This window comes from Capra hircus, chromosome 27 (assembly GCF_001704415.2).
Source record: "Capra hircus breed San Clemente chromosome 27, ASM170441v1, whole genome shotgun sequence".
In the NCBI taxonomy this organism is placed as follows: Eukaryota; Metazoa; Chordata; class Mammalia; order Artiodactyla; family Bovidae; genus Capra; species Capra hircus.
In genome coordinates, this window is record NC_030834.1 from 38,147,511 (window position 1) to 38,160,718 (window position 13,208).

A 13,208-nucleotide genomic window follows, 5' to 3' on the forward strand; every position below is an offset into this window, starting at 1 on the left:
ATTTCATGGCTGCAGTCACCATCTACAGTGATTTTGGATTACATAATACTCCATTAGTGATTGTGCCTTAAAAGTTTAATTGTCAAAATTATAACAGCTATAAAACCATAAATTTTTCATTATTGTCAGCAGAAACTATTAATGATGAAACCACAGTAAGTGTGAAATAAAACATAATTACAATTGACTATAAGAAAAATATGAGATTGTTACTTTATCAGAAATGAATGCATCATTAGCCATAAAGCTTTCTTCCTCTTGTAAAGTCATAATGTCTTAAAAACTCAAGTGTTTTATACCTAAACCTTTGTATCTGCTATTTTGTCATAATTTTTAAAAAATTATATGGTAATTATCCTATTTATCAAATTCATCCCAGCAAAGTCCAGTATGATCCCCTGCTCACCCAGGGCTACCTTGGTGTGAACCAGGGGAGAGGGGACGGTGCAGTGGAAGAGGAAAAGCTTAAAAACATGAGAAGCCAACAAATCCTGGAAGTGGCAGAAGGAAATGTACGAGCACTAGGCATATAAAGCAAAAATGTTTAAAAAATCCAACCTTCATCATGAACATAAATATTCCATAGCTTTCCTTCCAAAGGGCCCCGAGCACGTGGGCGTCCACTGCTCTGGATCAGATGAGCCGTGAAGAGTTGTTGAACTAAATCATTTGGTCTTTCCTTCCAGGATTGACATCTTCAAGTATGTCATCTACGGAATTGCAGCTGCCTTCTTTGTGTACGGCATTCTGCTGATGGTGGAAGGCTTCTTCACAACCGGGGCTATCAAAGATCTCTACGGGGATTTCAAAATCACCACTTGCGGCAGATGCGTGAGCGCGTGGGTACGTTCTCTGTTTGCGCTCAGAGCTTCTTGCGGGTTTATTTCAGTAGCACTCTGGTGTCTGTGTTCATCTGCCAGGAATGGAAGTAATATATATTTTTTAACACAGTAACATTCCCTCCTGTGATGGCTATTTAAAATAGTAATGATATTGTTTTCTAACTTAAGACTATTACATGTGAAAATTCAGGTTCAAATTCTCAAATTGTGTGCAATACAACTCGTTTTGCTTCTGGAGGCAGCAAACTGTTGACTGATTTATATTTTGTTTTTCCCAAATGACCCTGGGCTTCCCATACAATGTTTAGAATAATAGAAAAATCCGTCTGCAATTTATAGATAAATGCATGTCTCTCCTGCTTAAATATGTTTCTATATTTTACTGTAAATTTGGGTGGGAACTGTAATTTCTGTTTAGTTTTGATGTAAGGTAAGAATTACCCTATATTATACTTAGTTAGGTTTTAAATTTTTATTGATATTTAATGGTAAATCAAACTTATAGTCAAGAGATAATGCAGTGCAGAAAATTTAAGCACAAGAGGTGAAAATTAAGAGTAATATGGTTTAAAGTACTTTTATGCAGAGTAATTTTCACAAACTTGGGAGCTTCCATTTTTAACTAACAGTTTTTCTTATTTCCTAATATTATATGAGAATATATATTTAATTACAGCATATATTTCCTATTATGTAAGATGTCTCTAATAAGGATGGTGTAATTTATTTCAGTCTTACAGAAAAGTTCGAAGACACCGTTTTCTCCACCAGCTTGTAAAAGTTGTATTATTTGCTCAGTGTCCACAATGATAATAACATTAGAAAGTAGTTTGCCCGTGTTATGGGTATTTGTTGTTGTCTCTGCAATAATTTCTTGTAAGGCTCGTTTGGAGGACACTGTTTATTGTAATAGCTCAGTGTTAGGATCAACAATATCAAATTACAGACCCAAAGGAAGTTAAGCTAAAGATCTTCGATTAATAAGCAAGATATGACTATCCACTGGGCCAGTTTTTAGTGATACCTAAGGGATTTCTCTGTTAAGAAGGGACACTGTGATTTTAGGTTCACTCGTACTCTGCCAAGGGCTTCTCCAGTGGCTCAGCAGTAAAGAACCCGCCTGCCGATGCAGGAGACGTGAGTTCGATCCCTGGGTGAGGAAGATGCCCTGGAGAAGGAAAAGGCAACCCACTCCAGTATTCTTGCCTGAGAAATCTCATGGACAGAGGAGCCCGGCAGGCTACAGTCCATGGGGTCGCAAGAGTCAGACACGACTTAGTCACTAAGCAACAACAAATACTGTGCCAGTAGAGTATGAAGAACTCAGCTAATGATAGACTTTTTCTTATAATTAGGACAGTATCATTATAACACCACTGTTTGTCATAGCAAACCACTTAACTCCTCCAGATCACAGTTTACTCTCTCATATCATAAAGACATTAGATCATCTCTAAAGCGCAGTCTAGCTCAAAGAGTCCCTCATTCTGAAGCACTAGAATCACAGAGAGAAAGGGTCTCTGAGCACACTTTTACCATTGAGGAGTGACCTTGTGCCAGGAAGACGGCAACTGACTATGTTTCATTGAGACTGTGAAGTTTCTGCGTAGGATTGTACCAGAAACAGAAAGTCCTGGAAGAAACCGCCTGCTTATGTGTCATTAATGACTATCTGCTTGCCATTTAAACATTTCAAAGATATCTCAAATAAGGATTTTTAAAGCAAAACCAGGAGCCACATTTTTTTCTATAATAGTAACAATTTTGTCAGCAGTCACACTTACCAGCCCAGAATGGTGGCGGCAGCGGCGTGGGCTCCCGCAGAGGCAAGGCAGCGGGGACCCACGCCGTAGCCCACCCGCTCCTTGAGCACCCTCCCTGCACCGGAACGAGCGGAACCAGGGCAGAAGCAGAGCTGCGCTTTGTGTGTGTTGTGGAAGCAGCAGTTCAGCAGGGAGGGCACTGAGTCAGGCCTGGGCTGTCCCAACACGGGCTCCAGGCAGGGGACCAGCGCCTGCAGAAAGAGATCAGCTCCGCCGCCGGAGGTGGGCAGTGGCAACTGCGGCCGCGCAGGGCACACCCCTGCCAGCCTCTCTTCCCGCTGCACACCCAGCTCCCTGCTCACGCAAGACTCAGGGCTCTGTGGAATCAGAGGGGGAAAATAATAATGTTTTATAAGTCACACTGTCCTGCTGCTTATGTTTTTTGCTTCCTCGTTTCCATTCTGCTGCTTTCCCCCCACCCCGCCCCGCCCGCAATTTGTAGGTAAATTGTATCTTACAGTCTATTATTTGTTTTATGAGTTCTCCTGTTAGCCTGTTTAAGCAGTCTTCCTTAGCTTTAAAAATGTCTTTTTGAAAATAGATTGATGAATTTCTGTTTGGAGTTCTGAGTGATATTAACAGGTGGAAAAAAACTTCTTGAGACAACCATATTATATTATAGAATCAGCTTTCAGAGTTAGTGCTGAAAGAAAAGTATTATTCTATCCCTGTTTTTTCATGCTGTATAAAATGTAAAGTGGTCACTAGTAACTGATTCTGCTCACAAAATGGAATTGTGCCCAATGCATAAATGAAGTTTATTTTAAAGTGGCATTGCATCTCTGAATAGAAGATGCTAAATGCTATTGTCTTTTCCTAATGACTCTCTTGAAAACATAACTTGACCTGCGTTATGCACTTCTGTCATGCAGCATCAAGACCACTTCAAACTCATTTCAGATTTTTAATGCTGTTCCTAGAAATCCTAAATGTGAGGCACATAAAACAAAACAGCATGGTATTAACTTTTAGGGGTGAGGACCACTAGTTTATTAAAAGCGTGTGAAAATTTATTTAACTATTCTAAGTAACAATTTTTATCTAAATTAAATAGTAAATGGCACCAACATGAGTACAAGTCAGATGTTGCTGAACATATTAAATGTGAACTTAAATTTGATAAATACAGAAATATTTTCTCTCCTTTGAATTTCTTCTCCATTAAGTTTTTAAACCAAAAAATACATTTATTTGGTTGCAATTTGGGAGCTATTCAGTGGCTCACATCTTGAAATCTTGGGATACCTGTTACACCCATCGCTGTTGTTCTAAAAATTTCTCATTATGACAGCAATATGGATCTCAAATTTTATCTATGCTAGTTCTGACACATTAGATTTTTAAGCCCAACACCTTTGAAGTAATGGAGTTCTTAAATGTGCTACTTTCCTTGGAAATTAATACATTTATTTTCCATAAATCTACCTGCTCTAAGTACTCTATAAGACAATAAAAAATTTTAAAGTATATGCATTCATTTACTAGGGCTGCCATAACAAAGTACCATGAACTGAGTGGTTTAAACAGCAAAAACGTATTGTCTCTCGTTTCTGGAGGCTTCAAGTCCAAGATCAAGGTGTCAGCAAGGCTGGTTCTTCCTGAAGGCCGTGAGGAAGTTCTGTTCCTCTAAGTTCTGGTGGGCGCTGGTGGTCTTTGGTGATCCGGGTTTGTAGAAGCGTCACCCCAGCCACGGCCTTCATCTTCACCTGGTGTCTGTCCACATGTCTGCTGTTCAGATTTCCCTTTCTGAAGGACCCCGTCACATTGGGTTAGCGTCCTCATTTTTAGTTTGCCTACCTCTACAAATGCCCCGTCTCCAAACAAGGTTACATTCTGAGGTATGGGGGGTTAGGAATTCATCACATCAATTTCAGAGGAACACAATTTTGACTCATAACAAACAGCAACAGTATGCCGCACAGTGTTCATGTTGCAGTGTGTGTGTGTGTGTGTGTGTGTGTGTGCGTGTGCGTGTGTTGGTCATGTCCGACTCTTGCAACCCCATGGACTGTAGTAGCCCACCAGGCTCCTCTGTCCATGGGATTTCCCAGGCAAGAATACTGGAGTGGGTTGCCATTTCCTACTCCAGGGGATCTTCCCAGTCCAGGGATTGAACCCAGGTTTCTTGTCTCTCCTTCATTGGCAGGCGGATTCTTGACCACTGCACCACCTGGGAAGCACACACAATGTTTAAAGTAACAAAAATAGGCAGTTATTTTTTACCTCATTTAACGGGTAAAGAAACATATGTATTTACAGTCATCCAGTGTATCTGAGGGGATTGGTCCCAGGACTCCTGTAGAGACCAAGACCCACAGTCTCTTATATAAAACAGTGTAGTGTTGTATTTAACCTTACACACATCCCTCCATATACTTTAAATCATCTCTAAATTACTTATAATACCTAATACAATATAAACTCTATAATTGTCAGTGTAAGTGCTATAAAATAGTTGCTGGCATGTGGCAAATTCAAGTTTTGCTTTCTGGAATATTTAAAAAAATATTTTCCATTCATCATTGGTTAAATTCAAGGATGTCAAAAAGGAAGACCAGCTGTATTTATTGTTTTAATCTTTTCTATTAGCCTCAGATATTTATAGATTTTGACTGTATATTAGACATATTACTCTGTAGAATTACCTTTACAGTGTATCATAACTCATGGCTCATTTTCCTAACTTTAAGTTTTAATAATAAATCCAGTATTAATAATAGGAAATGTTTGTTAGGTACTTATATATGCCAGTTGCTATGCACAGGACTTTACGGAATACTAGGATATTTAATCCTCCAAACTATGTGAGTAGGTACCAGTATTATTGAGATGTAAATATTAATAATTACCTTTATTTCACAGATGATGAATCTGCCACCAAGAGATGAGTACATGGTGGGTGGTAGAGTCAGATTTGCATTCAAGCCTGTGGCACAGAGTCCCTCACTAACCTCATAATCAGGATTTGTCTTGTCATTTATGTTTTATTTGGGCTAATTTCATAGGAGAATTATCTGGCTGTGAGAGTTTTTAATAATTCACCAGCCCCTTTTGTTTTACATTTTAGTGATATAATTCATTGGTGACTGGAAAGTTCCTTCATGGCAGAGATGTCCTCATTTTAACCTTGGCTTTTATCCACAATCGTGAATTATCTCTTTTTATAAGACAAGGATGCTCTGTGCGAGGTGAAATAACTCAGTAGTCGATTTTGATAACCGCTTCTAAAAGAATGTTAAGGTAACTCTCTAAGTAAAGTTGTCATCAAGGAACTCTGCATTCTAGTCTATCTCTAAAATTCAGTGTCTTCAAAACTAAATTTTAAAAATAATAAAACCATTGATCCAAGACTGCCAAGTTCTTCAAATAAGTCTTAGTCTGTCTCTGCTGCTGCTGCTGCTAAGTCGATTCAGTCGTGTCCGACTCTGCGATCCCATAGACGGCAGCCCATCAGGCTCCCTCATCCCTGGGATTCTCCAGGCAAGAACACTGGAGTGGGTTGCCATTTCCCTCTCCAATGCATGAAAGTGAAAAGTGAAAGTGAAGTCGCTCAGTCGTATCCGACTCTTAGCGACCCCATGGACTGCAGCCCACCAGGCTCCTCCGTCCACGGGATTCTACAGGCAAGAGTACTGGAGTGGGGTGCCATTGCCTTCTCCGTAGTCTCTCTCTAGGATATTCTAAATCTAACCTCAAGAAGGCAACATCATTTTTTTTTTCAGATTATAGCAAGCATTTTAGCATTCTCTCAATAGGGCATAAAGCGGAATAGGGAACATGAACTGCTTCAAGCATAGTGGTAATATTTAGAAATATTTGCCGCAAGTATCTGAAGCAGATCTCACACATGCACGTATAGTTTCAGAACTGGACTCTAAATACAGGACAGTGGACCAATCTAAGTTTGACCATGCAGTTATTAACTGTGCTGGTACATAAATTATGGCAAAAACAGAAAACATGGTCTCATTCTATTTGGGTTTTGAACATAAAAATGAACAAAAAATTTTGGTTAGCCTTAGAAGATGCCATTGACAGAATGGGAAAATTTCTTATAAAAAGTAAATCTTCTAGTGTTGGAATTCTTAATTTGAAATACTTAAAACTGCTGGAAAGCAAAAATTTAAAATAAATATATAAATCATCCTGCTTCCTTCCCAGTCACCATAGGTCGTGGTTGGAATTCAATTCAAATTAAAATAACTTCTCAAAAATATTGAGCCAATGTTTTGTTTTGTGTTCATTTTGGTTCTTTTGATTATTCAAATCATGAAATATAATCTTCTGCTAAATTGTTCTTTTTTAAATTTGTATATTCAGTGGCATTTTCATTCTCATTAGACTTCTCTATATATCAGATCATCCATCAGATCATCCTAGGATATAATTTCATAGCATTTATGAAATGCTTTGTGAAGTGCTCCTTATATTTTTAAAAGACCTCCCTATAGTTCAAATGATAAAGAATCTCCCTGCAATGCAGAAGACCCAGGTTTGATCCCTGGGTTGAGAAGATCCCCTGGAGAAGGAAATGGCAACCCACTCCAGTATTCTTGCCCGGAAAATTCCATGGACAGAGGAGCTTGGTGGACTACAGTCCATGGAGTCACGAAGATCAGACATGATTAAGTAACACACACATATTTTTAAAATCCTAAAGCATTTTTTCAAAAATAAGCTTTTAATCTTACAGTAGTTTTAGATGTACAGAACGGTAAAGGTGGTACAGAGAATGTCCATATACATCAAACTCAGTTTTCGCTAGTAGCATCTTACTTGAGCTGGTACATTTCTCACAGCTAGCGAGCCCGTATAGGAACATTACTATTGACTAAAGTCCACGCTGTGTTCCGGCTTCCTTGGTTTTTCCTAGATCAAGCGTTCTTTTTCTCTCCTAGTATCCCACTCAGGGAGTACAGATAGCATGTCACAGGCCAGTCATTCCTCCTTAGGCTGCTCTGATCTGTAACATTTTCCAAGACTTCCCTTGTCCTTGGTGGTCTAGAAAGTTTTGTGGGGGAGTAGTTAGGCGTTTGATAGAATGTACCTGAGTTGAAATCTGTCTGGTGTATTTCTCCTGATTTGGACCGGGGCTTTGGACTCTGGGAAGGAACACCACAGAGACTGCTTCCTCATCACATCATTTCTCATACGTTTAATGAACTGTTGAAAAAGGAAGCTAGAGACATGAAGTAACACTCTCTGATTCATGTCTTCCTAAACAAAATAGTCCTGTTAAAAGCAATCCTGTTATAAAAGCAGAAAGTAGAATGGTGGTTGTCAGGGGCTGAGAGTAGGGAAATGGGGAGATGGTGATCAAAGCGTACAAACTTTCAGTTATACAGAATGAATAAACTGTTGACGGACTTGCCTAGAGGTCCAGTGGTTAAGACTCTGTGCTTCGACTGCAGAGGGTAAGGGTTCAATCCCTGATCAGGGAATTAAGATCGCACATGCCACACAGTGGAACCAAAATAACTAAATAAAATAAAATGTGGGGGAAAATATGGTAAAATACAGTTATCACAGATTAATTGTACATAGCAGGATAATAGTCCATTTTCATTTTTACAGAATATTTAAAACCCTCAGTTTTTTATTTAATTAATATAAAATTAAATCTTAGAATTTGATGCCCACTGAAAAGTTCTTGGGAAAGATTGAAGGTGGGAGGAGAAGGGGATGACAGAGGATGCGATGGTTGGGTGGTATCACTGACTCAATGGACATGAGTTTGAGTAAACTCCGGGAGTTGGTGATGGACAGGGAGGCCTGGCGTGTCCAGTCCATGGGGTCTCAAAGAGTCGGACATAACTGAGCGACTGAACTGAACTGAACTGAAAAGTTCTAAGGAGATATATCTATAACTAATGAATTTTCAATTTCTGCTTATAAAGATATTCTAGTTTAAATGAAGTCACTTGCACATATAGATTTTTTAATTAAATTTTATAATAAAGCTAGAAATTCACCTTAAGGATAGATAGAAAATATCCTCCAATTCATAGGCTTTATGAATCCTAATGTGGCATCCTGAATCCATTCACTGATAGTAACTGCTTCTACTGTGAGTAACCTCGATTTTATATGTTCAGGTGACACTGCAAATAGAAATACGTTTTTTTTTTAATTGGTTCAATTGATTTTAATGTGCCAAATATTTCTATACATGTAAAAGTTATAATTTAAACAGGCTACTGGATTGGGGATTCAATGAGAACTGTGGATTACAGATGGTCTTTTGCAATACTGGTTATTTAGTAGATACCTGTCTTTTCCAATCAGAAGGCTCATGCCCACTGTACTGGGAATAATCTCCACCCAAAAGATTTTTATTTTATCATTTCTTTTAGGAAATAAAAGAATTATATTTTTCTGACTTTGCATTTAAATCAGTAACGTTTTACAAAACATGAAATTTTACCACATTTTTGAGACTCAATTTATCTTTTTCTCATTTTAAGATTAGCTACCATAGTTTATGTTTTTAAATTACTTTATGGGGAGATGACATATATTAAGGATATAAAATCAAAAGCTCACTAGGAATGAATAAGCCTGGTTGTGGTGGTGGTGATGGTGGTTTAGTCGCTCAGTTGTGTCCAGCTCTTGCGACCACATGAATTGTAGCCTGCCAGATTCCTGTGTCCATGGGGTTTCCCAGGCAAGAATACTGGAGTGGGTTGCCATTTTCTTCTCCAAGGGATATTCCCTACCCCAACTGCCACCCCCCCCCCCACCAGGGATGGAACTTGCTTCTCCTGCATTGGCAGGTGGTTCTTTACCACCGAGCCACCAGGAAGGCCCATGTCTAAGCCTAGTCTTATCATATTGGGATTCTTGGTCAGAAGACCATTTCTCAGACATTTACAATGTAACTGACAATAAAATAGCATTCACCTTTGGAAGGACTGATGCTGAAGCTGAAACTCCAGTACTTTGGCCACCTCATGCAAAGAGTTGACTCATTGGAAAAGACTGATGCTGGGAGGGATTTGGGGCAGGGGGAAAAGGGGACGACAGAGGATAAGGTGGCTGGATGGCATCACTGACTTGATGGACATGAGTCTGAGTTGGTGATGGACAGGGAGGCCTGGCGTGCTGTGATTCATGGGGTCGCAAAGAGTCGGACATGACTGAGAGACAGAACTGAACTGAACTGAACTGAACTGAAAGGGAAATTTCCTCTATAGTAATATTTGTTGGAAAAAGGCTGGCGATGCTTTTCTCTCTAATATAATTTGATTTGAATTCTGCTTTCACTTGAAAAAGTAAAGCCTGCATAAGCATACACATGCTGAGCACACTGATGAACATGGATGGCTTACAGTGTTTGTTCAGAGAATGATTAAAATCTTCGAAAGACATTTTTGACCAGTATATACCCAAGGCCTCGTACAGTACACATTGTTGACACAGGGGACATTTTAATTATTAATGAATTAAAAAGTAAAGGACTTTGATCAAGGGTTTGGAAAATAGAAATAAGCTCTATAAGTAACCTGAAGGGTGCAAATTAGAATGAACTGTTTAGAATACTGCAATCATCCAAGTGTTAGATAGGGCAACTGCAAACTCTTGATGAATCCAGTACTATATTCTGAAGCATTTTAGTTTGATTTGTTGAATGAATAAGACCAGAGCAAGGTAATAAAGAAGAGCATTACAATTAGTATATTTTTAATAGATTTTATTTTTTAGAGCAACTTTAGGTTCAGAGAAAAATTGAACAGAAAATATATTAATAGAAATTTCCTAAATATCCCCTACCCCAACATCTAAACAGCCTCCCTCACTATCAAATTCCTGCACCAGGTGGTACATTTGCTACAATTAATGAGCCGACACTGACGCATGATAATCCCCCAAAGTCCATAATTTACCTGAGACTTCACGCTTGGTGTTGCACATTCGGTGTGTTTAGACAAGTGTCTGACACACATCTGCCTCTATGGTGTAAAACAGAATACCTTCACGGCCCTGGAAATCCTGTGCTCCACCCGTTCATCCTCCTCTCTCCACCCGTGGCAGCCGCCTGTCCTCTTACTGTCGCCATAGTTTTGCCTTTTCCAGAATGTCATACAGTTGGAATCACACGTTACGTAATCTTTTCAGACTTTTTTCACTTAGTCATATGTATTTAAGGTTTTTCCATGTTCTTCTGTGCTTTATATAAGTCATTTCTCTTAGTGCTGAATAATATTCCATCGTCTGAATGTAGCACAGTTTATTCCTCCATTCAGCTACTGAAGGACATTTTAGCTGCTTCCACGTCTTGACAATTATGGATAAAATGGGTATAAGCATGGCAAATAGTTTTTTTTAAAGCAAGTTTCTGATCACCACTTGTGCCAAGATAGCTTTAGGCCATAATGTTGACAATAATGATGATTGCATATTTTCAAGTAATTTACATAATAACGTAAGTAATTTTTTCTTTAGTAAACTTTATACTGTGTGCTTCTCACAGCCTACTGAGCTCAATATTGTTAGTGCTGTTTCATTTTGCATTCTTAATGATAGCATATTCAGGTGTCCACTGCTTTTCTGTGACTTGGTATTCTCTCATGTTAGAGCTGTGGTTCTCAACCAGATGCCGTTTCCCCACTCCTTGCCTTCTCCCCGCAGGAGACACAGAAATTTTGGTTATGTAACTATTGTCTATTGAGTAGAGATCAGGGATGTTGTTAATACACAGAGCACTATCTGTAACAGAGAATATTCTGGCCCAAATTTTCAATAGTGCTGAATCTGGGAAATCTTGATTTCAAATTTGGTTCATATCAGTCCCTCACTCATCTATGCATTTGGCTATATTGTTGACATTGGCATGGATTTCTGGCAAATCATTCCGATTGTGCTTTTTTTTTCTGACTTGGGGTGCAGTACCCTAAAGAGCCTAAGGAAAATAGCAGAGAAGCTTTCGCATCAGATGTACTCATGAGAGCGTTATTGGTTCCCATAGAGCAGTAGTTCTTCATGTTAGATGCCCATTAAAACTGTCTGCAAAGATATTGTAAATTCAGATATAGTTGCCATGGGCAAAGCCTGATCTCTTTCTCAGATTTGCCAGATGATCCTACTGTGTGTCCACGGTTGGAAACCACTGTCAGAGGCATGACCCTCAGCTCACGTTCACCCAGCGAGACTGCTGGACGACCAGATCTATAAGCCCGGAGATGTTTCTGCCTTCAAATCTACAGCTGTTTCCTCTTGCTGTTCAAGTGGGGACATGATTGAACTGATAGTCTATAAATCCATTCCCAATGAGGAAATGTCACTGAAAACATATTTTTGTGAAATGAAGGAGCTCTGAGTTAAAAAATACTTTATCTAAGTATTTTTATAAGCTGTGTTGTAAAACACTGATGAGAAAGAGACTGTATAGACAGTTTCCTGAGTGGAACCCAACAGTACCTGTTTGGTATATGTTTGCATATACCCACAGGGAGGCCTGGCGTGCTGTGGTTCCTGGGGTCACAAAGAGTCAGACACGACTGAGCGACTGAACTGAACTGACCTGATAGATCCATTTAATTCATTTCACTGAAGTTTGAGTCTACGTTTTGCCCGAATTTATTCATTATATTATAACACTAAATGTGATATATGGCTAATTTTTTCAGCGTTTACATAGTCCTTAGACTCAGAAACTCTTGGAGTCAGAGTCAGCTGGCTCTTTTTCATCAGTTCAGCTAACGTCTGAGATGTTATTTTTACCCAGACTGGTACACATCTGCTGAAGTTCCCCAGAAAGTCTATGGCTCAACCAAGTGTGATCTTCTTAGACATCAAGCTTAAATTCATAGGCACTCAGATGAAAAATGAATTACCTTTTACAAGTCACTCTCAAATTAAATACACTGTAATCTCAAAGCTGCATCATCAAGGGGTAATCATCTGTTTTAACCTTCTTCCAAAGACTAAGAAAACCTTGTTTCTTGCAGTTCCGTATTTCAACCTCCCTTCTAAATTTCAAACAATAATTAGAACATCTAGGTTGAAATCAAAACAATAATACATATTTTTAAAAATTTTAAGCCACTAAGAAGGAATTCACAGCAAGATTGTTGAGTGTAATACTAACACATATTAGACCCTCAACAAATGTATTTTGAATAAAACACAAAACAAGAACTATGGTAACAAGAAGTTACCTATTGTGAAAGTCATTTGCATGTTCTGATGAAATGGTACTCAATAATGATGTGATAATAAGATTGCTGGATATTAATTATGAATCTGGCACCCAGGTCTTTATCATTTAATGGCATTAAATGACATTAATGTCATTAAAAATGACAGTTTTTACCATCTAAGATCAACAAGTTAACTAATCTAAACCAAACCAAAGAAATTTTACTGAGATATTTTTCTTTGTGAATTAGGAGGAAATGGTCAGTGTTTTAATATAAGTGAGAGATACATTAAACTGTGGCTGAAATAGGAAAAGCCAGTGAGTCCACTTTATATATCAGACTTCCATAAGACCCATCCCTCTCTCCTTTCTATAAACAGGGCCACTGCTGTTTAGTTTAGAAAG

At 38.7% G+C, this 13,208-nt stretch overlaps 1 protein-coding gene across 2 annotated transcripts in view; it reads left to right on the top strand.

Moving 5' to 3' along the window:
• GPM6A (glycoprotein M6A) overlaps positions 1-13,208 on the top strand; it is a 248,372-nt gene that overhangs the window by 218,312 nt on the left and 16,852 nt on the right. For both annotated transcript variants that reach the window (XM_018042034.1, XM_018042033.1), the window contains exon 3: positions 687-843. In XM_018042034.1, the coding sequence (XP_017897523.1) occupies positions 687-843 (157 nt within the window). The remainder of the gene's footprint in view (positions 1-686; positions 844-13,208) is intronic.